Source organism: Sapajus apella, unplaced genomic scaffold (assembly GCF_009761245.1).
Source record: "Sapajus apella isolate SASKATOON/1434 unplaced genomic scaffold, GSC_monkey_1.0 scaffold21, whole genome shotgun sequence".
NCBI lineage: Eukaryota > Metazoa > Chordata > Mammalia > Primates > Cebidae > Sapajus > Sapajus apella.
The window spans coordinates 12,870,958-12,898,002 of NW_022436961.1; the positions used below are offsets into that span (position 1 = coordinate 12,870,958).

The following is a 27,045-nucleotide window of genomic DNA, read 5'->3' on the forward strand; positions in this document are numbered from 1 at the left end:
AAAAAAAAAAAAAAAAAAAGAGGCCACGTGCCGTAACTTACGCCTGTAATCCCAGCACTTTGGGAGGTTGAGGTGGGCTGATCACAAGGTCAGAAGATCAAGACCATCCTGGCTAACACAGTTAAACCTCATCTCTTCCAAAAATACAAAACAATTAGCCATGCAGTGGCTTCACTGTTCGCTTTATTGTTGAATAGTATTCCATTTTATGGACATACCACAATTTGGTTATCCTTTCATCAACTGATGGCATTGGGTTGTTTTGACTTTTTGGCTGCTGTAAGGCTGCTATACCCGTGTACAAATTTTTGTGTGAGTTTGTTTTCAATTCTCTAGGAGTAAAACTGCTGTCATACATGAAATCTGTGTTAACTTTTTTTGAAGAACTGCCAAACTGTTTTCTAAAGCAGTTAAGGCCAGGCGTGGCAGCTCACAAGACTGTCATCCTACTGCTTTGGGAGGCTGAGGTAGGGGGATTTCTTGAGGCCAGAAGTTTGAGACCAATCTGGTCAACACAGTGAAACCTGGGTTCTACTAAAAATAAAAATTAAAACTTAGGCATGCAGGTATGTGCCTGTAGTCCCAGCTACTTGAGAGACTGAGACAGGAGGATCACTTGAGCCTAGGAGTTCGAGCTTGTAGTGGGCTATGTTGCCACTTTATTCCAGTCTAAGGAGACAGAACTAGACACTGTCTCAAAAATAAACAAAGTAGCTATACCACTTCAATTCATCTACCCATATATGCATCCAAGTACCAGACAGTTGTTATTGCCTTTTTTATTTTAGCCACCCTAATAGGAGTGAAGTGATATCTCATTGTGATTTTGATGTGCATTTCTTTATACTGTTTATATTTTAAAACATTTTATAGAGAGAGCTAAGAATAAAAGTCTTCTACTGTTTTCTTTTTTTGAGACAGTCTCACTCTGTCACCTGGGCTGGAGTGCAGTGGCATAATTTTGGGTCACTGCAACCTCTGCCTCCTGGGTTCAAGCACTTCTACAGGTAGGTGTGTGTCACCACGCCCACCTGATTTTTTAAAATTTCTAGTAGCAACGAGATTTTGCCATGTTGGTCAAGTCGGTGTTGAACTCCTGACCTCAAGTGATCTGTCTGCCTCAGCCTCCCAAAGTGCTGGGGTTACAGGCATGAGCCACAATAAAAGCCATCTACTATTTTCAGAGAGCATTTTGGTCACAAGAAAAGGAAATATCCTGGGGACCACAAATCTTCCAATAGGAGAAAAGGAAATGAAGTAAAAAGAACTGAGTTTTTTGCCTTTATAGAAGTTAAGAACATAAGTTAGGAATATAACCTATTTCTTAAAATTGATAACCATATGTCATTTCCATCAGAAACTAGGAAGTAAATACATACTTGAGAGAGATTCTAAGCTCTCAAATACTGGTCCAAGATTCAAATATATTTACACTTTTTTTGAATATTGTCAGCTTTCTCTGCCATAGGCATCATGAAACATTCAAACATATTAGAAACAGAAACAAGGAAAGGTATACGCAAAAGTTTCCCCAGGGGTCTGTGAAAACAATCGTTACATTCACTTGGAGCCTTAAATGACTCCATGATAGGTCACAGACAAACCCGCATTTAAGACTTGCTGAGACAACAGTGTGCTGGTGCGTTAAAAATGAACAAGCAGAAGTTTTCCACCATTTATTAACAACATATCATTGCATTGTAAGTGAAAACTTGTGACACTCAAACTTTTTTTTTTTTTTTTTCTGAGATGGAGTCTTGCTCTGTAGCCCACGCTGGAGTACAGTGGCATGATCTTGCCTCACTGCAACCTCCACCTCCCAGGTTCAAGTGATTCTTTTGCCTCAGCCTCCCGAGTAGCTGGGACTACAGATGCATGCCACCACGCCCAGCTAATTTTTATACTTTTAGTAGAGAGGGAGTTTCACCATATTGGCCAGGCTGGTCTTGAGCTCCTGACCTTGTGATCTGCCCACCTTGGCGTCCCAAAGTGCTGGGATTTCAAGTGTGAGCCAGCACGCCCAGCCTCAAACATTTTTAAAATACAAAACTATATAGGAGTAAAGATCACAGGAAAGGGAAGCTGACAGAGAACTGGGTCAGGTTCTCTGATGCTAAGTAATAATGATTTGTCTAAATAAATAATGAAATTCATGAATTTTTAGTACTGAACTTTTGGGGTCATCTAACCTAGCTCTCAGCCATGAGTAGTACTCTTCATTGTCCTTTCCCCCTACTGCTTAGAGGTTGCAGTGATCCAAAATTATGCCACTGAACTCCAGCCCAGGTGACAGAGTGAGACTCTGTCTCAAAAAAACAGTAGAAGACTTTTATACTTAGCTCTCTCTATAAAATGTTTTAAAATATAAACAGTATAGAGAAATCCACGTTGAAATCACAATGAGATATCTGAGGGCTGTTATATATGTTTTATTATACCTGAGGGCTGTTATGTGTTTTATTCTCAGCTCTCTATAAAATGTTTTAACATATAAACAGTATAGAGAAATGTACATCGAAATCACAATGAGATATCTGAGGGCTATTATACACTGAAGACCATACAGGCATTCATTAGGCCGGAGGCAAGATGATAAAGTCCTACAAGGAGCAGGATTGTCCCATATAATGTAAGAATTCTCATCCAAAAGGCCAACAGGCTTCCCAACATTGATTAAAAAAGATCCAGAAAAATAAATTAATTTGTCTAACTTCCCAGCTAACTACGTACAAAATCCACAACACAATCCAATTTTTTGATTCCCAATAGAGTATGTGTGTGAGAGAGAGAGAACATTACAGTTCTGCTAGGTTTTTTATTTTATAAAGACTACATTGTTTTCAGATAATAACTGAGGCTGTTGTTCAGTTTGCATTGTGATGAAACTTAGGTAGATATGGGTTCCAACAGAGAATGAACAAGTGAGGGAAAGAATCTGCCAGATGTAAACCGTATTTCATACTTTTCCTAAATAAGGGCATTGCTTGCAAAGACATCAGGACTGTTAATACAAAAGCCTGTGCTGCTGGGTTATTGCCCAATGAAAAACTGTATCACACCAATTATGCCTTATTCCTTTTCTTAATCCAACTAACTCCTAGTGCTTGCCCTGGCTTTACCTTAGAATACTCTGATTTAGTACTCCTTTTTTCCTTGTCTAAATCAGTCATTTTAAAGTATGTGTCCCTTTCCATTGGCAAAACAGCTATATTGCACTTGGAGAAAGAGACCCCTTCCCCAGGGCTTTCTGTGGTATATGCGGCCATGGAGCCATTCCATGTGATGCTGGGCCATGAGTCCAGGTACGGTTCCTTGCTTGATTACCTAATTCAACCTAACACTTCCAGCTACTGCATTATCTTGTAGCCATTTTTTTTTTTAATTTTTAAACTCCTGAATTTAAAAATCTTCATAATTGTTTCTAAACTAGATGTTCCATAAAACGCATTAACATTTTATTCTCTTTTGAAGGTTTTAGTAACAGAAAGAATATGTTTCCATGCCTAGTCTAGAATGTTTCACGGGTTTATCTGATTTCAATCCTGTGTAATTTCTCCTCTGATAATATCTGTAACCAGCTAAGTTATAAAATAATAATCTTGGCCACGACAGAGAAGCCTAATCTAATCCTCATTAACCAGAGGCATAAAAAAATTTTAATATTTCCTAGTGACTAGGCTACTTTTTAAAATACAATGTGTATTTGGCTTCACTTTTATTCCTGTGAATAAATTGTGGCACTCAAACTCACACACCATCCTACCACTACGCCAGACTCCTATGGTGAAAACAACACATTGTTTAAGGTAGGATGTACCTGCTCCAATAACAAACTGGGGAAAACCTCATGTCTGCCGCCGAACCTAGAAGTATTAGAAAAGCAACCAGGAGAAGATAGTCTTGGTTAATCAAATCCCCTCCTACAACTGGCAGACATACTGAGAAAACTAGTTGTCTAGGAGTACCACTAGCTGTAGTTAATTATAGTCACAATTTTAAAAGAGACACCCCAACTCAAGGTCACACTCAATATTGTGGAACCTCCCCATGAACAAGAGGCTTACATTGTGACAATCGGGAGTGTAGTCTTCAGAGTCTGACTTCCTAGATTCAAACACTACTCCACTATTGACCTTGGATATACTGTTCAACCTTTCTGTGCTTCAGTTTCCTCTTCTGTAAACTGGGTATGAATATAATCCATATTTCACAGCATTCATTGTGAAGATTAAATAAAATCTTGCAAATGTCTAGATGAATGCCTGGCATTTGATAAACACTAATCCCTACCACCCAGTGCTTATCAGCTATGGAGCTCCTCTTCCAAATATGAACCAATAGGGATTCTTCTCCTTTGTCCTTTTTGGAGAGGTTCTTCTATTACTTAGAAAGAGAAAGATGAGATTCATACTCTGCTCTGAGACTGCCCCAACTGGGAAGAAGCAGCAGGACACCTGAGCTGCGATCCAGTCTGATGCTGTGTAGTTTCCTTTATTCCCCATGTTTCCCCTACAAGGAGCTGATGTGTGTTCCTCCTTCTCCTGCCTGACGTCTGCTGGTTCACACAGTCTTAGCAGCTTTCGGGGGCCTGGCTGATAATTGCAGAGACTGGATTCCCTTTGTAGGAGGAACCGGGCAGATACTTTGAAGGTATCCAGAATCTCCATCTGACTTGACCATCCACCCCAGCTAAATTAGCTCCTTTTCCACTAACACACATTTACTTTTTGTGTTGGCCAACCACTCCTATGTACATAACCAGGCCCAAGGAGAATCTGCTTTGTATAGGATGACTATAAAATCATGACAGGGCCTTTGAAGAAGCTATAAACTCAATCTTTAACATGTCAAGGGAATCAGATTCAAGCAGAGTTTATTTTCTAAAGGGTTGAAAGGGCATGATTGTTTGAACTTTTGCCACTATGTTCTCAAACCATTCTGAAAAGGATGATTGAAAGACCTGGGCCCTGACAATGACAGGAAGGGGCTGTTTCTAAACCAAACACGGTCAGTTACCCATTAAAGCAATATTTTACAGTGACACTTTGAAATAGATAATATTTCAAACATAGGCCAGAGTGCAGATGGTGCTCTCTTACTCAGGAATCTTCATGCTAACATTTTTACACTGAGGACTCTAAAGGTAAACAGAAGGTACAGCAGCAGGTCAACTGCTCTGGTAGGCACAGAAACATCCCTTGGAATCCTTAATGCACAAATACCAAATGTGGCGGGTGCTGTCAGCAGTGTGGCACTGCAGAGTCCTTACTGTCTCCTCCTCTCCTGCCTTACTGTTAGGACAATCAATAAACCCATAGGCATACTTCTTTCCCCTTTGCAACTCCTGCTACCTGCTAAATGAAGGCACTCAAAAGCTTTAAGGAAGCAGATAGTAGACAATAGCTCTCAATTTAGTTAAATCTTCAACTCTGATAGAGGATCTTGGGGTGATTTGGGGAAAACCTATAAACAAACTTCTAATGGTCCATATCTGCTTAATGTTGGCCCAAGACATTCAAGTCTGATGTCTGTCACTGTCAAGTGACCCCAAAGAAACTTCTGAATTTTGATGGCAAACTTCACAGACTTGGGAAATCAACAGGGTCTCTGCCTCAATGAAGTACTTACCTGTATTTGACCAAAGTCACATCAAAAATTTCAGGCATGTTGGCATAGAAAACATGCCCTGTCAGTGTGACCATGGAAATGACTTCTGGATTGTGTGATTCATCACTGTAACACTCAGATCATAGGCTTAAACCAACGAGTTTGGCACCAAAAAAAAAAAAAAAAAAAAAGGAAAGAAAACAATAAAACTGACAAAAGAAATCACAACCTTAGTCTCGAAGAAGCCAGTCTATATTACTGAAATAGGCCAGTCTAGAAAATACTTGGTAACATAGTGTATCCAATGAAAGAGCAGGGGCAAATTCACTATCAACGTTTTTGTGCAAATTCATTATCAATTACAACTTTAAAAATAGCTTGCATCTCTTTTCCTAGCAATAGCAAATTGAGAGAATCACTTTCATTCTTAAGAGCCACGTATGTACCCACACAGCTTCTGCCAAGTACAAATCCCAGGATTAAACTGGGAAGGGATGGGTTTTGAAATACTTACTAATATCATATCCAATTGGTAGATGATGATATAAATTCTTTAAAGATAAAAGGGTTTATTTTTATTTTTTAAAGTCAAAGCATCACTGGTGTTGAGATGATGGTTTCAAGCATGGTGTCAGTTCTTTAAGAAAGGATTAATTATACATAATTACACATTAATCTTCTAATTACTGAAAAGGGAAAGCAACCTACTTTTGCATCCACTACATATTATGCACATATCAGGCAAAATGAGACAACAGATGCATGCATGTATGAAAACGCTTTATAAATTCAAATATAAGTTGAATGATTACTATGTAATTAAAAAGTCTCAGAATTATTTTAAAAAAACAAGTGTGTCTGTGTCTACATGGAAAAGCACATGAAGAAGAATAAGAAGTAAGTCCTACTTGTAAGGTAGGCAGGCTAAGAGAATGCATTTAACATGCTCTTCTTTTAGCTTCACCGTAAGTGCTTGCTAGGTCATTTGAGGACCTATCTTAACTTTCTGTATATGTTTTAAGGATCATTCTGCAAAGTTTACTTTGAGCTTTTATTAGTGGCTGGTGCAGAAGAAAAAAAGCAGTAGGAGAAGGAGAGAAAAGCACTACTGACATAAACAAACTCTACAACTGAAAAAAGACAGTTGCCTAAAGTTTCCAAAACCATTTTGAGAAAATTTCTATTTAAAGATCAGACATAGACCACAATAGGCCTCCAAGTATGTTTTCAGAATCCTGTTTCTGCTCTCTAGTACTTTAGCAATGAGCCCCCCAGCCCCCAACAACATCCAGTGAAGCCTTCTCATCCTGAGTGTGCCCAACCAAGTTTAGGTAATGCTAATGAAGTGGAATACCAAGAGCAAGTAGAAAACATGCATTTTCTTGTTTTCCTTCCCCTCCCTGACAGATAATCACCATCTTGATCTGGTTACTAATTTGTAAACTGTATAACTTAACAATAACAAATTTTTAGAAAGAAAAAGCTGTATTACATTTAAAAAATACAAATAATTTTATAACTCAATAGTTTTATATCCTTAACTTCACTAAGGATAAAAATGAGCCATGTATGCCAATAAATTATTTATTGGTCCTCAAAGTCATTTACTAATACCATTTACTAAATTAATCAGTGGGGATTGGGGGGGAGATGTCACTGATGAATTTCATAAAAATACAGAAATAAGGAAAGAGGGTAAAGTTGCTCCTTAGTCCTATTTTTAAAACACCTCTAACACATACCATCAAATGACTTGCAAGCTCCCTCCAACCGGTAACTTGGGGCTTAGGCACAAGTTAGTTGAAAAGAATGTAAACAGTCAAGTCCAAACTTAGGAAGTTCACTGCAAAGTACTTCCTGTGCTGCACAGGGAGCCAAAACAAAGTGAGGCAAAACGCTCCCCTCTAAGAACTAAAAGATGTGCTCTTCCTCTACTCTAATGAATCCCTGCAATTAGATTACTAGTGATTTAACCAAACTGAGGCTGAGTTTCTCCCTTTCTGCAAAAAGGCTTATCTATACAATAAACTCTAAGTCAGGAATCTCACTGGCTGCTAAACAAGCATTATAATCAATGGATGTTGGGTCTTTGAAACTGATTCAATTAGAATTTGAAATGGAGAAAGATATGCACAATTAAGGTAAAATAAAAGGGAGATGAGGATATGTTTATTTGGTTTACAATATGTTATAGGTTTGACAATATTAAGGATAACATTGCAACGGTGTTTCCCTGATGAGCTCCAAGAAAGGAAGGATAATTTTACCATTAACTATAAGTCAGTGTTCAGTCCTTTGTGAAGAGTGTAATTAATTATCAGCATTTTTACCATTACTGAGTGCCAGTGACTTTAAAAATAACCTATCTCGATCAGGTGCAGTGTTCACAGCTATAATCCCAACACTTTGAGAAGCTGAGGTGAGAGATCACTTGAGGCCAGGAGTTTGATACCAGCCTGGGCAACACAGAGAAACACCACTTCTACAAAACATAAAAAAATTAGCCAGGTCTGGTGGCATGTGTCTGTGGTCCCAGTTATTCGGGAGGCTGAAGTGGGAGGAGCACTTTAGGCCAGGAATTCAAGGCTGTGGTGAGCCATGATCGTACCACTGCACTCCAGCCTGGGCAACAGAGCAAGACCCTGTCTTAACAACAAAATATCAAAAAACCAAGAAAAACACCCACCATCTCATTTAATTTGAACCTTTTACCATTTGAGGTGGCTATGATCAATGGCATAGGAAGGAAAACCAAGGCTTGAGGAAGAGCCCCCAAATCAGTAAAGTAAATATACATCAGGACAGCTGGATTGGGACACACTCATGATACTGTTATCAAAACAAACTTCCATTGTTCTCCTCTTAGCCTCAATTTACAGATTTAGTACCCATTTACAGCTACAAACTCACTAACACTTGATGTTACGTAGAAATACATAACATCAAGTACACAGTATGGTTTTAAAGTCAGTGTATTAAAATGTTTAATTTTAAGAATAGTTTTAAGTATGTGTTCAGAATTTGTTAAACACCTCTACAGATAAATCAAGAGGAACGGGTGAAGTTTTGTTAAAATCAACATCTTCCTGCTACAGTAACCTAGGGTGATCCCTAAGCCTAAAAGCCTTTCCTCCATTCATTTTGTCACTCATTTATTTAGCATTCTAAGATGTGTCAATAGCCAAATTGTTTCATATCTGGTTGTTTGGCTTTTCCACAGAGGTGTATCTATGACCTGTAATCTTAAATAACGTTTTCTGCCTTCTATTCAATGTTTGGATATCATTACATCTGACTTCTAAGTGAATACCTAAATTCTGTGAAACATTATACAGAAATTACTTTGTGTGGATTGTATTTTTATTCATATTTTTCAAAGTACACATAGAAATAATGCTTTTATACTTCACCTGTTTTTGCTTCTTTAAATAACTTGATGTGAATTCCTTTCCACCTAAACTTACTTTCGTGTCTGTGTTTACAAATTTAACTCTTTAAGTACTCTGTGTATTTATTCATTCATTTACACATGACTGATGTTTTGTGCAGGGCAAATAAGGAAATAGATTTTTAAAAATTCAAAATACAAGATAACTTGGTCATAAGTTTATAGTAGAAATTTTCTACCCAACTGCTTTTCTGGGGAAATTATTTTGAACTTTTAAAAACAATAATCCTAAAAATTACCTTGCTGCACAATGGCCAGAAAAATATCTTATATCCTTTTATGCAATGACCAGGTTACTCAAGTCATCACTTAGTTTTTCAAAACGTCCTCTACTGAAACTTAACACTAGATTTTCAGAGAAGAAATTTTAGTCTTAAAAATATACTTCATGGTGTATTTTTCTATAAATATTAGCTTTGTTAACAGATTTTATTATCTTGCAGATCCTAGATTGTCTAATCATATTCACTGGAAGTTGGTTTTATTTATTCCTCTAGTCTCTTATTATATATTACATATATAATTTTTCATATTCTATAAACATTTACTTTATTTCTTCTTCCTCATTTTACATATAAAAACTTGACATTGTAATTGTCATTAAAATTTTTAACACATCCATGTAATTATTAAATGTCTAGAAAAAGCAAAAAAGCCTGCATTTAATTATAAAGAAAGAAAATACTTCATATTGTATATACTTGAAAGAGTAAAATAACATCAAAACACCTTATTCAATCTTTGAGATGGTTAAGTCCCACCCAACTCCCCAAAGTTTTAAAATGTTTTAACGCATTCCAGTTACAGACTAAAACCAAGGGTTCTAGCTTTGTGGAGCAAAAGTTCAAATCCTTATGGATTATCAAAAACATTAACCCGGTGTGTGAAAGGGAACTCTGCGGACCCTAGTCATCACCATGATGTGATCATTCACTAAAAGTAAAAGAGAATAAAGATGACAGTGATGTAAGGTGCCAAAATATGCACTACACAACGATCAGTCAAGATAGTCAAGACATTAAGAGTTTTTGGTTCTAAAACTGGCTTGGCATCTTAGCAGCAAAACAAGATCTGACAACAAACTCACTTTGCACTTCATGTTCCACAAACACTAACTATAGTTTCTATTTACATTTACAATAGAGGCAAATTAGATTCGAAGCATTTTCTGAAACGTCTGAAAAACCATGGAGAAAGGGCAAGGTCAAATAAGGTATTTTTTAAATGGCATGAATTCTAAAATGACGTAAGTTTAAACACACAGATCCTCAAAAAAGGACACAAGGAAAATTCTGAGGGCCCTTTCACACAGTCTTATAATTATTTGATGAAGTGTTTTACATCTAGAGAAGAAATGGATAAACTTGAGATTTCTACATGTATTTATCATTGGAATATACACTTGTTTATGTGTGAGAACCTGTGGCTCTTCTCCTTATTTCCCCAGGGAAAGGATACTTCTAATAATTCCATCGACTTTATTTAAACTTCCTTAAGATTCTTTGTTTTATTTGAGACAGTCTCCCTCTGTCACCCAGGCTGGAGTGCAAGGGTTCGCTCTCAGCTCACTGCAACTTCTGTCTCCCAGGTTTAAGCAATTCTCCTGTCTCAGCCTCTCAAGTAGCTGGGATTACAAGTGCCCACCACTATGCCCAGCTAATTTTTTTGTTTTGTTTTGGTATTTTTAGTAGAGACAGGGTTTTGCCATGTTGGCCAGTATGGTAAAGAGTAGGAGCACTGGACAGAGACAGAGCTGGGATGAATCCTGTTTATTTATATTTATTTATTTATTGAGATGGAGTCTCACTCCGTCACCCAGGCTGGAGTGCAGTGGTGTGATCTCAACTCACTGCAACCTCCACCTCCCAGGTTCAAGCAATTCTCGTGCCTCAGCCTCCCGATTAGCTGGGATTACAGGCGCCTGCCACCATTCCTGGCTAATTTTTGTATTTTTAGTTGAGACAGGGTTTTACCAAGTTGGACCAGGCTGGTCTTAAACTCCTGACCTCTGGTGATCCACCCATTTCGGCCTCCCAAAGTGCTAGGATTACAGATGTGGGCCACCACATCCAGCGAGGTTCTTTTACTAGTGTTTTATTTTATAGTTTTCTACGTAAATGCTTCATAAATTCAAATAACCCACTTAATCTTTTTCAGGCAAACACTGAAGACTAGGAACTTAATTCTTCACACTTAAAAAATGCATCATTTGCTTTTTTCAAAACAACTTTTAACTTACATGCTATTATCATTGTAGGGAGGTTTTGTAACAAAAAATGCAAGGCTACCATGAAGAGCACAGAGACAGAATAAAGAAAATCTCCACAGATTCTATAACTAAATAATCACACATTGGTCACTTATTAATTAGTGCCTTCTTTTTTAATTGTATATGGGTTAGGAGTCACTTTTGCAGGTATGCCTTTCATGTTGAGTTGATCTCAAATTTCTTTGGGGGGAGCTCACTGGATATGGCTGTTTGTCAAGCTGCAGAGTGCACCCACGTAGTTGAGAAAAACAGAAGGGCCCAACAGCCCCACATCACAGCGGCTTTATACTGGCACAAGCCTACTTCCCAACCCAGTGACGTCAAATGGCTGCCTTAAAAGTCTGTGAATCAAGAGTTAAGTAGTTATAAACAGATTTAACAGATAAAACACTAGATCAGGCTCATGATCTCATCTGGCAATCCTGCATATTTCCCATCTAAAAGTCCCAGCTGGGATCAGACTAATTGGGCCTCTTTAACTGCTCTCAGCAATACACTAAATGAAACAGAAAATTCCAAAAGTGATAAGAAACATATTGATATAATGTCTGGTGGGGGCCAGGGGAGTTGAGATAGGCCATCTGGATGCTGTATTTGTAAAAAGTTTGATTTGGTGGAAATAATTCACCTAGCTCACAAGCTGTACAAATATTAAGATCAAAAGTCTTAACTTGCACAGGCTGTCAGGAAAACCTGTGATACAGGAAACAGAGACTGTTTAACGAAGCCAAAATGTTTTTGTGTAGCCAGTGCAGGTCTTGATTACCTTGGTATTCTTCCATACTCAACGGTTTATACCAGTACTTCTGGCTAAGAAAATACATTCATGGTACAAGTTTGCCTACAGAGTATTTGCAAATGTTTTGCTTGATTTCCCTTTAACATTTTGGAAGTAAATAATACCATCTCACACTTGAGAAACCTGGTATGGGACTAATGAATTAATGATACCTAATTGTAAAGAACCTTGGTAGTTGGAAAGCTTAAACTATTTAATATACCAAATTACCTATAAGGCTGTAATCACTGTGATATTTATAAATAAATATACTGTTTCTTTGAATGCCAGCAATTTATGGAAATGAAGAGCTAAGTTTTTCTGATCTTATCAGCTGTTTTTTCAACATCTGACACTATCAAGTCCTTTCTCAGCGTATTATCTTACAAATTATTAAAGTTTTCTAAAAATTCTCTCTTAACTGCAAATACTATTGAATCAAATTTTTTCAATGTCAAGAAATAATTTAATAATTTATGAATTTTTACTTTATATACACTTAGTTTTTCCATTTATTATTAAGGCTTCTTTGCAATGGAAGTCTGAGTGGCAGCCATTTTACCTCTTCTAAACAAAACTGCTTTTCAACTCTTTATTCCAAAATCTACTTAGACCTTGAAAAAATACCTTTCCTTCAAGTTTTGTCTTACTAAGTGAGTACTCTAAGGGTTGAGTTTTTCCCTGTTCTGTTATTTATTACCAGGTAAAACAAACTGTTTAAGGGTAACACAGTTCCATTAATTAGAACTGTCACCAGAGAAAAGAAATGTTACTTGTCCCTCCTAAAAGAAACATTTTACATCATGTGGGATTCCTAAAGAAATCATAACTACTATTAAAATCAGTCAAAAAGCATTTAGCAAGAATCCATGATCTCTTCATATCTACTAGAATGGTTATAATTTTAAAAACAGGAACAAGATTTAGAGATCATATGGAGAAAGTATACATTGCTGGTGAGAACGCAAAATGGTGCAACCACCATGGAAAACAGTCACAAACAAAACTAAACAAAAAGCTAACACATGATCACCATATGACCCAGAAATTCTACTTCTAAGTATACACCAAAAGGAATTTAACAGATTCAGATACTTATCATCAATGTTCACTGCAGCCTTATGCACAGCAGCCAAAAGGTGGAAACAATTTAAGTGTCTATCAACAAATGAATAAACAAAATGTACATATCCATACAATAAACTTTATTCAGATATAAAAAGGAATTCGATTCTGGTAAATGCCACATTGTGGATGAACCTCAAAAACATTATGCTGAGAAAGAGAAGCCAGAAGCAAAAGGATAAATATTTCATTATTTAAAATAGGCAAATTAACAGAGAAAGCAAGCAGATTAGAGATTACCAGGGGCTGGGGAAAGGGAGAATGGGAAGGTATTTCCTGCATGTTGGCTACAGAGTTTCTGCTTTGGGTTGATTAAAAAGTTTGGAAATAGTGGTAATGACTGAACAAAATGGTGAATATAAATACCAAGAAAGCGTATGTTTAAAAGTCATTAAAATGGTAAGATTTTAAATGTATTTTACCATAATTTTAAAAAATTGGCTGGGCGCGGCGGCTCACGCCTGTAATCCCAGCATTTTGGGAGGCCGAGGTGGGCGGATCACAAGGTCAAGAAATCGAGACCATCTTGGCCAACATGGTGAAACCCCATCTCTATTTTTAATTAAAAAAAAAAAAAATTAATGTAACATACCAAAAGCCATTGAATTGAGTATTTTAAATAAGCGGATCATATACAAATTATATCTCAAGAACTATCTGGAAAAAACACTGAACTTGGAGGTTCACTGATAACTGAAGATCACTTAGATTAATGAGTATAGTTTGAGAGTAAAGCAAATGACACTAGCCTAAGCAATGTTTAGTTACGAAGGCATTTTGCAGTGATAAACATAGACTTCTCTAGTTCTCTCATAATAAATTATAATATAGTCTAAGATAAAACCTAGCCCAATAACAACTATACAAAATCAGCGAAGGAAGGATAGCAAATGAATGACACATATACTAAAGAGTCTACAACTTTTTAAAGTAATGACCAATTTCCAAACACCCAGTAAGACAAGAGGATGCCATAACAGGCACTGTCTTGTTTCACTATTGTCTTGTCTTACTGGAGTTTGGAAATTGGTCATTACAGAGATAATGCATAGATTAGCAGAGATAATGCATAAGCTTGATGAATTGAAGGTTAACTACAAATCATTCTCCTTTATAAAAACAAGATTCCTACTAGACAACAATGACAATTTGAGGTCCTCTCCATTGCTGGGAATAGCTAGAGATGGTTTACTCCCACATCTGTTGGGGATCTTTACCCTTCAACATGCTCTGCTTCCTGTGTTCCTTTTAAAAATTTCCACAAATCAGAATTTTTCCTAAACCTAGCTAATTCCCTATATTAGTGTATTTAATTTACTTTCCAAAATTATAAACAAGTCCTAAAAATAATTAGATACTTAAGATTGTCAGTGCCCCCTTCCTTTAGCTCAGAAATTCAAAATAGGTACAGAAATTACAAAGTGAGTGAAAGACAAAGAATAGGTCACATATTTTGCTGTCAGGTTAAAGAATGGATGGGGTTTCTAATGATGTGGATTAATGGGACCAAAGATAACCTGAAAACAAGTCTGGGTTTGGGTTATTTTTTGCCTAACTTTGGACTTTTTGCTATAGAAACAAAACATACTGTATTTAACTTTAGAAGGTTTGAGTAATTCCCCAATTAAAGTTCAGTGTTACCACTTAATTCAATTTGAGCATGTTTTTCCACAAAGTTATCGAAATGAATGAAGCCCAGTCCAAAAATGGAAGAAAATATTCTAAAAATCAGTCATTTTGAGAAAAAGCTAATCATTAATACTAACAACTGAACCAGATAGCAATCAAGACAGAAACAACAAAAAGAAAAGCTCCAAACATGGAGAAGTGGTTCATAATACTGAACTATTCTACACAGAGAAACTTATGGGATTCAGGTGTATGTTTCTCAATAGTGGAATAAAACAAAACATTACAACATTGAGTCTCTCCAAAGCAATGTAAGAAAATGTTGTTAAACGAACCCTGGACAGATGACATAAGGGGAGAAAATTTTGTCTTGGCTACATGCATCATATGTTTTTAACTCATCAACTAGAATAGATAAACCTGAAAAGAGCCTAATATGTTGGGCCACAAAGAATACACCTATGAGCTTCATGATTAAATACATTCCCTTGAATAAGTCTGCTCCACGGTCACATACCAAACTTTATGTTGGCAATTTATCGTGGACAATGTGAATTAAACAGTCTGTCACTGCCACAAGGAAAAATGCAGCAACATCCCATGTACAAAGCAAGCAAAAAGATACTGTATAAAATGGACAGGGATGAGATGCAGGAAGTTTACTTTTAGTTGCTTCCTCGTTGGAGCTCTAAACCTATACATGCTGACTCAATTACCCATCCTCTCTAGGTCTACTTCCCCAACTATAACATTAGGAAGATTTCTTTTTTTTTTTTTTTCTTCCTTACTGTATTGTAACATGTTTATTAAGGATCAACCCCTATCAGTACTCAACATTAGGAAGATTTTTTTTTTTTTTTTTGAGACGGAGTTTCGCTCTTGTTACCCAGGCTGGAGTGCGATGGTGCGATCTCGGCTTACCGCAACCTCCGCCTCCTGGGTTCAGGCAATTCTCCTGACTCAGCCTCCTAACATTAGGAAGATTTCTAATACCTCTACTGCTGTACTTTACACAGAAGAGGTTAAAATGTCAAGAAAGGGATCAGCTATGAGCTCAGTAAACACCCTACACTCTTATGTAAGTCAGCCCTGGACAGCAGAAAGCCCAGGCTCATTACTCCACATGTAAATACGAAGTTTTCTTTAGGCCCATAGAATAGGACAGAATTAGACCTGTTTTATTTGGGATCCTTCCCAAGTTAATAACTCATGAGTAGCAAACAGTATTAATGTATCAAACAGGAGAGGATACTGCTAAAGAAAGGCTCACTGCCAGTGAAAAATTAGAATGGAAAGCTGAGTGCAAGAAGAATAACCTAAAATCAGACCTCAGGACCAGACAAATGATCTGTGGCCAGCTGGCACAGGGGAAAACAGGGTTTAACACCTCTATCTTTATATTATAGTAGGGTCATTACCTATTATTTGTAGTAACCTTTGGGCACCAAGAAAAATTGAAATTATGTTCACTGTACTCTAGTTAGTATGGCAAGGAAACAAAGTTTTTTGACTATTACCATTTAAACATTAAAAAACAACCGTGCTTGCTTCGGCAGCACATATACTAAAATTGGAACGATACAGAGAAGATTAGCATGGCCGCTGCGCAAGGATAACACACGAATTCGTAAAGCGTTCCAAATTTTCTTAAAAAAAAATTTTTTTTTTTTTTAAATAAAAAGAAAAAAGAAAAAAACAACCAACCTTCAGGCTGGGTGTGGTGGCTCACGGTTGTAATCTAAACATTTTGGAAGGCCAATGCAGGAGAATCACTTTAGTCCAGGAGCTTGAGACCAGCCTGGGCAACGTAGTGGAACCCCGCCTTTTTTTTTTTTTTTTTTTAAACAAACAAACAAACAAAACCCTTAAGTTATCTTTAAAAAACAAAACAAAACAAAAATGCAACCTACCACCTAAGGGAATGCTGCCTTGTCAGATGAGAGGTCACAATAAAAGCCTATTGTTTGGAAAATGAGTCAGTGACATCTCTATACACACAGGAGAAATACAGTAAAGCAATGAGAGCCAAGTCTGTGAAGCTTCAACTGCTTGTTACTTCCTTTGTAAGAACAATGAAAAGAACATGGTGAAAACTTCATCTAACATAACTTTAAAGGACCCAGAATATTTCTGCATTTAGAAGGTGTCCACCTGGTTCAAATAAAACCCTGCTAAATTGAAACTGTGGTTCTATTTTCAAGTTTAATGTGTCATTACACTGAGAAAATTCAGGTTTTATTTATTTAATGCAGAATCATGAAACTTTTTTTTTAATCAAAACATTCCATTATACACTGTGGTTCAGTGTATACCATTGGTGTTCAATAAATAACTGGTTTCTACTTTGTTCTAGAGGAGAGAAACAGAGTGAGGAGGCAGTTATTCTGAGCAGCCAAATCCAGAAAAATTCTGGACTTTGGAATTCCTGGAACCCTAAGGTGTTCCTATGTGCTTTATATGAAAAAAACAACAACAATTAAGCAGTTTCTTCCCAGAGTGTACACATTTTTGTTCCAAAGTCTAAAATCTTTTAATGTTGTGTATCAATGACACTATTATACGAAGTAAACAGACTCATATAAAGACTTTTCCTTGGACCTCCAAGTCATTACCTATATCAGGTATTTCCAACACCCCTCTCTACATGGTCTGCTCAAAGAATGAGCTAGCCAGTAGGGTACCCTAAGGTAACACATCAACATAAAGACCAAACTCAAGTTCCTAGAAGCCTCCAAAATGGTACCTGTATTGCAACCAGTCAAGTGGCTGCTTGCCTTTTAGGAAGCATCCTAAACACTCTCAGTGCTTTAATCAGCCCTTGTTCACAGCCACTTAGGCCAACTGCCTAGAGCATGATGGAGCCATACTTCACAGAGACTCCGAACCTGAGGATTCATCCTCAGCATCTGAAACTACATTCTGCTTCCTTTCACCTTCTCTAAGCTCAATTCCCTTAAGTTGTTTAATTTTCCAACATACGAAAGAAGAAACCTGTTTACCAAAACAATACTGGCAAAAGTCTCAAAACACACGGCAAACATACCTACAAACCAAATACAGGTATATCTACTTAATTACAAATGACTGTAATTTATTGTAAGGCTTATATGTAAATTTTTAATCAACCAGAATAAAGGCTATGACTAGTTTTTTTGTTTGTTTGTTTTAAGCTATATATCTAAAAGGAAAGCCTCATGAAATAAGAAAAGCCAGGATTTTGGCTGGGCGTGGTAGCTCACGCCTGTAATCCCAGCACTTTGGGAGGCCGAGGTGGGCGGATCACGAGGTCAAGAGATGGAGACCATCCTGGCCAACATGGTGAAACCCCGTCTCTACTAAAAATACAAAAAATTAGCTGGGTGTGGTGATGTGCACCTGTAGTCCCAGCTACTTGGGAGGCTGAGGCAGGAGAATTGCTTGAACCTGGGAGGCGGAAGTAGCAGTGAGCTGAGGTGGTGCCACTGCACTCCAGCCCGGCGCCTGGTGATGGAGCGAGACTCTGTCTCAAAAAAAAAAAAAAAAAAGCCAGGATTTCTATCTGTTCTGGGAGTGGCCATTTAGAGTATAATGATGACCAATGATCTCCTTTGGAAAAAAACAAAGCAGCGCTACACATCACCATGGGATGGGATGGGGCTGGATTAAAATAAGACCCACATCATCAGATGTCAGGTACTTTGAGCACATCTGATCACAATTCTTGGAAAAAGCTCTTTAGACGGCTAATTAAATTGATGAATCCCTCTCTCTTAGATTGAGCAGTCATATTCTTTCCACTTGATTTCCCATCCAAAGAGATTCCACTACTTCCCACCACCTCATATGGAAACCCCCTACAATTACATCATTATTACTTACATTCAAAGCATTCTTTGCAGCTTCTGCTTCTGAGCGACTGTCAAAACTGACAAAACCTACGGGCTGAGGAAAAAAAGAGAAATATGAAGAAGAAAAAGAAATCAGACGATATCTATTTTTCTGGGTTAAGGGTGCTATCAAACTGAAAAGCTAAGACAAAGAAATGATCACAGGCAATGGGTAGAAATAAGAAAGCGAAATACTGAAGAATCATGACTCAATGGCTTAGCCAAATTTCTAACATGAATCAAAGGGATGGTGAGGGTGGTTCTTCAAGGGCACAGCTGGGGATTTAGAGAATCATAAAAAAATCTAGAAGTGGTTGAAAGGTGAACAGCAGTGAAGAAGGGAATAGAGGAAAACTTGGGTCGGAGAAGCTCTACTTTCCTAAATCAAATTCACTGTACCTCAGTTTCTTCATCTTTTAAAATGGAAAGAGAACCGAATCACCTTTTGGTACACTGTAAGTGCAAGGAATACAATGATATAATGATAAAACCCCTGGACTCTCACTGCATGACCAAAATTACAAAGTGAACATTCCTATCTCAAATCCCAAAGGATGCCTTAAAAATCCTGTGCTTAATTAGGCTGTTCCGAGTAAATACAGGAAGGCCATAACCCCTTTGGACTCCACACATCTATCAATCCAGAAGGGTGCGCCTCCAAGGTCATTCTTCTGATGAACCAGAGAGATGAACAGTGACTGGAGGAGAGGTGTGTATGCCAAGTGTTTAGCTTAAAAAAAAAAAAAAAAAGAAAGAAAGAAAAAAGAAAGAATATAGCTACAGTCTCTAGGAAACTTGTAGGAACTATCAGAATCACTGACTACCACTTCCATTTTGTACCTTCTCTGTTCCATTCTAGACTTGGGACTCTGCCTTACTTCAGGGGTTTGACAGACAGTACGATCCTTCACTATCTGATATTCACATTGATTGTAAAAGTTTGTTTAACCTCATAAAAAGAAATGAAAAAGACTTGGGAATAAAAGTGAATTTAAATAATAAGCCATTATTTTCATTTATTCACCAAATCAATCTCAATAAACTATTGTATTTATCTTGCTCTGGGACAGTCCCTGAAATTCCAGCTGAAGACTATAGAATTATGAAACATTTTCCTGTGCTAATTCCTAATACATCTCACTCTTAATTTTAAAGGCAAAAAAAAAAACCCTCAAATTCTAATGGGAATAAAAAAAGAATGTCAAGCCCCAGCAACATTCCTGAAGAAAGTAAAAAAGTGATCTTTATATGCCCGTTTGAAATTCTTACCTGTTTAGATGTGAGCTTTATAAGAGAACCCTCATAGCCCTGAAAATAAAGAAAAACCAAGTTTAGCCAAAAAAGTAATTGTAATACCATCTTGTTCATGTAAAAATAAATTCTTTATTGATTACCTAACTCCTCTTACAAATGTCTCCTAACTTATGTGGGAAAGCAAATTACACGCATGCATGTGCACGCACACACACCTGTTTGCATTCTTGGGGCCTTTTAAAAAATCAGTCTATGGACTTATATATATGTGTTTCTCTTTTTTTTTTTTTTCCATGAAATTATACAATGGTAGAAAATTAGTGTCTGTGTTAACAGTAATCTTTTTGTTTTCTTGGTCTAGATAAGAATAGGGGTTTTACAGAACTAGGCAAGGAAAGAAGGTAAAACAGAAAGGTCAGAGAATGTGTTGATTTGGTCATATCTGCTGTAAGGTAACAACAATAAAACATTAAAAATATAGTTGGTAAAACTCCCTAACCAAATTTTTGAAACTGTCAGAAAACATTAAGCAGACAATGATGTTGAATTTTGTTGAGTTATTTTCCTTACTTGCTGAAGGAAACAGTTTTCATGTTGCTATTCTGATTGGGACATGCTAAAATACTTTTGGGTTTTTATTCCAGCTCTACTCTAGGAAGACAGAAACACTCCCTCCCTTTCACTCCTTCTCTTCACCCCTCCCAGCTCCTCAGGATAACAAAATGTGTTTAGTTCTGAAAATAATCAATAGCTGGTGGCTTGCATTAATGGATGACACAGGGGAAAAACATACCACTTGACATGATTGACCAGTAAATACATCAGTGCAGAGACAGATCTGCAGACTAGGGTCAGCCTCCAGGGACTTTAATTAAAAGAGGGCTGTCAGGAATGTACTAGGGTCCTAACTTCATCGTCAGGGTTTCTGGGCAGGATGCTGAGATTGATTCATCCTTACATCTTCCCAGCACAGAACTATGTTACCAATTAGCTACTATAAACATTTCACCTCAATGGCCTTGGGCTCTTATGGCCAGAGAGGTCATGATTCATAGCTCTGCCTCTTTGTTTCTTCAAGGTGCTCTCTTCTGAAAAAAACTGGAGGTTTAAGCGCCATGAAGATCTAGAAGGACAAATGGATATTTCACTCAAGTAAAACACCACTGGTAGGGATATACTGTGTTCTCAAGTCACAAACACAGATGTAGTGTAACGTAATAGTTCAGAACAGAGACGGCAGAGTCAGACTACCTGGCCTTGAATCTTGACTCTGTCATCTTTTATGTGTATAAACTTGAGCACAATTTATTCAATTGCTCCAAATTTAATTTTCCTCATTTGAAAAAATGAGACCCACACACTTGAAAGAATTGTGACAATACTTTAATGAGATAATTCACATAAGGGGATTGCTGGCTGAATGTTTTTCTCTCTCTACACCCCAAAACATAACAGTATTTTATACACTAAGAATATCGATTCACTTTAAAAGTCTGCATTCTATAAAAAGGATAGAAAAGTTGTCCCTTTTATAAAAGTACAACCCTGAAGAAGAAACTCAGGAAAATTCTATAAAAGGTGGCACACTCTCCACAACACCTTCTCTTCCTTTCCTACTTCCTCCCACCTGACCTGGCGCCTGACCTCTGTTTCCCTGTGCCATCGTCATTATTGTTGCATTAAAGGGACGGCTGTCAGGTGGAGTTACGTCCATTATGACACAGTGCCCTCTTAGCACATAAGCTACACTATTTTATCTTGGTTTTAATTGGCTGCCCCTGCAACCCTCCCTCCTCCTCTCCAACACAAGAGTTTTTAGTTGCCATATCCTGTTCGCTTTCCCTAAGAAGCTGAATCCTCTCCCTCAACCTGTCACACCTCTATTGCTGGGGACCTGCTTCAATCAGGATATCTTTAACCAGAAAGCAAGATAGCCTATCACCTAATCATAAGTGCAGTCCCTGCCAGGCACTGCTGCTAACACATCCACACTGACCAACTCAGACTTCCTGAACACAGGCCCTGAACTTATTATCCTTCCCAGGGCCTCAATTCAGACAGTTCCAGCTTTCTTCTATCCTCCAAAGGCCAACCTTCAAAAGGTTTCCTCTTCCCAGCATGATTATTTCAGTTTAGTTTCTATTATGTCCTTGGTGTCTAATTTCCTATGAAGTTTTCAATCCTAGCAACACTAAATATCTATCAAGTGATCTCATTTCCAAAGGAATGACAGGTAACTGCATTAACTATTTCAATAAACACCAGGAAATATTACCCTCAACTCATAACTAGGTATCCTTTAAAATTTTGTTTTGCTTTGTTTGAAACTTAGGGACACTTTTGCCGTGGAAAAAAATAATGGTGGTTAGGTTCTTAACCCAGTTCATAAAAACCTATTTACATTTCCAAAGAACAGTATCAACAGTAGTATTTCAACTAATAAGGTAGGAACTTAGGAATAAATCTTCGCTTACATCATTGCCATCTGAAATATAAATATGTAATTTATAATTTTTTTGAGTGATCTACTCTAAGAAGGGCACTCCCAATTAGAGGACAAACAGGAAGGACACTAAGGCTGCTCTACATGGAACACAGCCAGCCAGCCAGATGCATGTCCACATCAGCAAGAGCACAGGCTTTTCTAGATTGCCTGTTGGAGGTTCAGAGGTACTTTCAGTCTATTATCCTAAGTGAGGCTGTACATTAGAACTCAGTTATTAAATCTCCTTTACTCATTAACCTTTTAAAAACATCACTATACGAAGTGCTTTCTCAAATATTTCATTTCTTGCTCCAAAAAGCCCCAAGGAAGCATACAGAATTTTGTCTCATTTTATCATTTCTGAAAGATAAAAAAAGGTACCTTAAAAGGTCTGAAAAGCAGATAGAGCTCCCGAGGTTTGATATCCAGAGGAAGACCACTGACAAATAGGGTCCGGACCTGGAAAAATAAATTTAAGAAGTGATCAAGGGTGTGGACACTCCAGAGAGTTAACTTTCACCTGAAATCTCAAAAACTTATTACTCTAAATATTCCACAACTCATACTAAATTCATGCTCTTTCCATGATACAATGAATACTTTACGGTTAAGATGCTTCCAAGCCGACTCATTTTTTTTTCTTTTCAAATTTTAGGAGAGCTGCAGCCTTCTGTGTAATCTTAAGGTGCATTCCCTAAGCCAACTCTTGAATATTTCTATTATGAATTATTCAGAATGAATTACATCTAGTTGATTTAAGTTTACAAACTAACTTTCCCCAACTAGCTACTACACAGTTCTAAAAATGTGGAGGATGAGGAGGTTCCATACAATTTAAATATTACTTGAAGAAAAACAGTGACAAGAGCACAGTAAATCTGCCACTCCTCTGCCCTAAATATATGGCCAATATAATGTGCTTCAAAAATAATATAAAAACAATTTATTTCCTCCTGCTTGTCTTGTTGCTGCTTTCCTCACTGGCATTAATTACAATAACTTTAATAAATGTGCAAGTACACACCAAGCACGGTAGCTCATGCCTGTAATCCCAGCACTTTGGGAGGCCAAGGCAGGAGGATCAAACAAGGTCAGGAGATAGACACCATCCTACCTAACATGGTGAAGCCCCATCTCTACAAAAAATACAAGAAATTAGCTGGACGTGGTGGCATGCACTTGTAGTCCTGCTACTCAGGAGGCTGAGGCAGGAGAATCGCTTGAACTGGGAGGGGGAGGTTGCAGTGAGCAGAGATGGCGCCACTGCACTCCAGCCTGGGCAACAGAACGAGATTCCATCTCAAAAAAAAAAAAAAAACCACCACCAAGGTACAAGTTAAGCCCAATGTACCTAAATAATAACCAAAATGCATTAACTCTGCATCTGTTCAGTTCCATAACAGCAGGGCCAACCTCACTGACTATTGCTTCGATTGTGGTCTTTTTAAGTTCCAGTGTTACCTGTGCAGGGTGTGCAGGTTACATAGATAAATGCCTGCCATGATGGCGTGCTGCACAGATCTACGTATCGTATTAAGCCCAGCAACCATCAGCTATTCTTCCTGATGCTCTTCCTTCCCTCAAGCCCCACACAGGCCCATGTGTGGTGTTCTCCATCATGTGTCCCTGTGTTCTCAATCTTCAGCTCCTACTTGTAAGTGAGAACACGCAGTGTTTGGGTTTCTGTTCCTGTGTTAAGTTTGCTGAGGACAGGACTTGCAGCTCCATCCATGTCCCTGCAAAAGACATGATCCCCTTCCTTTTTGTGGCTGCATAGTATTCCATGGTATATATGCACCACATTTTCTTTATCCAGTTCCTCACTGATGGGCATTTGGGTTTATTTTCTACTATTGTGAATAGTGCTGCAATGAACATACACATGCATGTATCTTTGTAACAGAATAATTAATATTCCTTTGGGTATATATCCAGTAATAAGAATGCTGGGTCAAATGGTATTTCTGCTTCCAGATCTTTGAGGAATTGCCAAACTATCTTCCACCCACTGTGTTTAAGGCACGATCAACAAACAGGCCTACCATGTACAAGGTACCTGGCTAGGTGCCACTAATAAAAGTCATTCAAGACACATATGTAAATACACATAGTGCAGGCTGTAGGGTACACACTATGGGCTTAGTGTCTACTAAAATACAGAACACAGGGGAAAAACCAGAGAAAGCACTCAAAAAAGAATCTAAAGGATATGCAGCATTTTACCAAATGGAGCCAAAAGATGAGGTGGGATACATAACAATCACAGGCAGAGGAAAGCAGTAACCAAGGCAGTGAACCAGGGGAAAAATCAGTACATTCTCTGGGAAGGACAAGCCAAAACTAAACAAGAAGCTTAGGGTCACACCACACAAAACATCAAAAGCCAGTGGCTCAGGAATTTGATCTTGATTCAATAGGCAAGGAGTAGCTACTGAATTATCACATTTTCGATGTCTCTTTTTCTCTACTCATAGGAATGCAACTCGATTGAAAATTCAATTCTCAATTGTTAACCATGTATATACATGACTTTTCCTCAGTGAAAAATGGAGAGAATATCAGACAGACAGATAGATAGGTAGACAGACACAGACAAACTGATATAGGCAGGCAGGCAGGCGTGCTATCACGTCCAGCTAATTTTTGTAAAGATGGGGTTTCGACATGTTGCCCAAGCTGATCTCAAACTCCTGAGCTCAAGAGATCCTCCCATCTTGGCCTCCCATAGTGCTGGGATGATGTGCATGAGCCACCTCACTTGGCCTTATTTTTTAGATTCCTAACATTTTTCCTTGTTTCTTGTTATACAAAATTACGAATCACCAAGCAAGTCCCTTTTATTGGCCCAGCACAGTACACAGTAAAATGTTATGCCATTTGCATTTAAGTGTGTTTAATAAACACTATAATGATGTAAACAGCCCCAGAATTCTAAATGCCTTATTTTATGATCTATTTATAAACAGCTTTATTGAGGTTATTATTTATATATAATAAACTACACATCTTGAAAGTGTAAGATTTGTTTTGACGTATGTATAACCTAAGAAACACCACATCCAAGACAATCTATTACCTCTAAAAGTAGATTCATGCCCCTTTAATCCTTCCTCCCACCCTGTCCCACCATTCTCCACCTCCAGGCAATCACTGCTCTGATCGGTCTCTTTACATGCGTACGTATGATTTAAACATTTATACAAAGGGAACCACAGAGTATGTAACCCTTTTCATCTGGCTTCTTTACCTTAGCATGAAGTAAAATTTACTTTGAGATTCATCCATGTTGCTGAATGTATCAACAGTTTATTCCTTGTTATTACTGAGAAGTATTCTGTAGTGTGGATACACCACAGTTTATTCATTCACATGCTGATGGACATTTTGGGTTATTCTAGTTTTTGGCTTTTACAGATAAAATGGCTATGAACATTCATGTAGAAATCTTTGAATGAACGTATACTTTCTTTTTGGATAAATACTTCTAAGTGGAATGCCTACATATGAAAGGTATACGCCTAACTTTAAAAAAAAAAAAAGTCCATGAATTCCTTGTCTTATGGTTCAGAACATGATAAATATTCTGTGTGCACTTAAAACAAATGTGCATTCTGCTTGCGCTATGTGGAATGATCTATAAACATCAATTAGGGCCTGGAGTCATGGCTCACGCTTGTAATCCCAGCACTTTGGGAGGCCGAGGCGGGCAATCACCTGAGGTGAGGAGTTTGAGGCCATCCTGGAGAAGATGGTGAAACCCCGTCTCTACTAAAAATACAAAAAAAAAAAAAAAAAAAAAAAAAAAAATTAGCCAGGCATGGCGGCGCATGCCTATAGTCCCAGCTGCTCGGGAGGCTGAGGCAGGAGAATCGCTTGAACTCAGGAGAGAGGCTGACGTTGCAGTGAGCTGAGATTTCACCACTGCATTCTAGCCTGGAGACAGAGCGAGACTCAGTTTCTAAATAAATAATAAAATTAGGTCAGGTTTGTTGTTCAAGTTTTCTGTATCTTTTACATCCCCACTTCCACTACCCCCAACTTTGTACCAGATAAATAGACTTCGTGGGAGTCTTTACGAGGTTGTCTGAGGCAGAACTGCTGACAACTGCCAAATACACAAATTGTGAGGAAATCCTGCTAATCCAGTGTGCCCTTCCTGTCACCCGCAACTCTCCTCTCATAGGCCAGAAAGTGAACACCATCTGTTACACTTGGCTGTTTTGGTCAGGACAACCTGAGCAAAGACAGAATACCATCTCCCATTCATTCAGATTTTGGTGAGTGCCTGTTTTATCTCCGACACTGTGCCAGGTGCTAACCGGATTACAGAGATTTCCACAAAAATGATACGATAAGCAGAACCTATGTTTTAAGTGTCGGAGTGCCATTTATCTAGCGGTGCATCTTACCATGTCATAAATATGAATTAGAATTTGAGGAGCTAACCTAGAAAATGAACTATTATTTATAATACTGTTATAGAGAAAAAGGCTTCATAAATGTCAATTCACCAACAAAGGTTATTTGAAATCTAGGGATTATCAAGAAAGGATTATTTAATATAAACTAAGGTTCACCTGTATT

The 27,045-nt window shown here is 37.8% G+C and overlaps 1 protein-coding gene and 1 non-coding gene across 8 annotated transcripts in view; one reads left to right on the forward strand and one right to left on the reverse strand.

Annotated features, from left to right (window-relative positions):
- Positions 1-27,045, reverse strand: part of RBPMS (RNA binding protein, mRNA processing factor) — a 189,275-nt gene that overhangs the window by 75,075 nt on the left and 87,155 nt on the right. For all 7 annotated transcript variants that reach the window (XR_004271977.1, XR_004271976.1, XR_004271975.1 and 4 more), the window contains exons 2-4: positions 22,843-22,920; positions 19,992-20,030; positions 18,715-18,777 (exon numbers count right to left, since the gene is read on the reverse strand). Coding sequence is in view for 4 of the 7 variants with exons in the window: in XM_032288302.1 (XP_032144193.1) it covers positions 18,715-18,777; positions 19,992-20,030; positions 22,843-22,920 (180 nt within the window). In the remaining 3 variants the exon portion in view is untranslated. The remainder of the gene's footprint in view (positions 1-18,714; positions 18,778-19,991; positions 20,031-22,842; positions 22,921-27,045) is intronic.
- Positions 16,397-16,503, forward strand: LOC116558547. Its single transcript, XR_004272054.1, has one exon. It is a non-coding gene; the product is annotated as a U6 spliceosomal RNA (small nuclear RNA).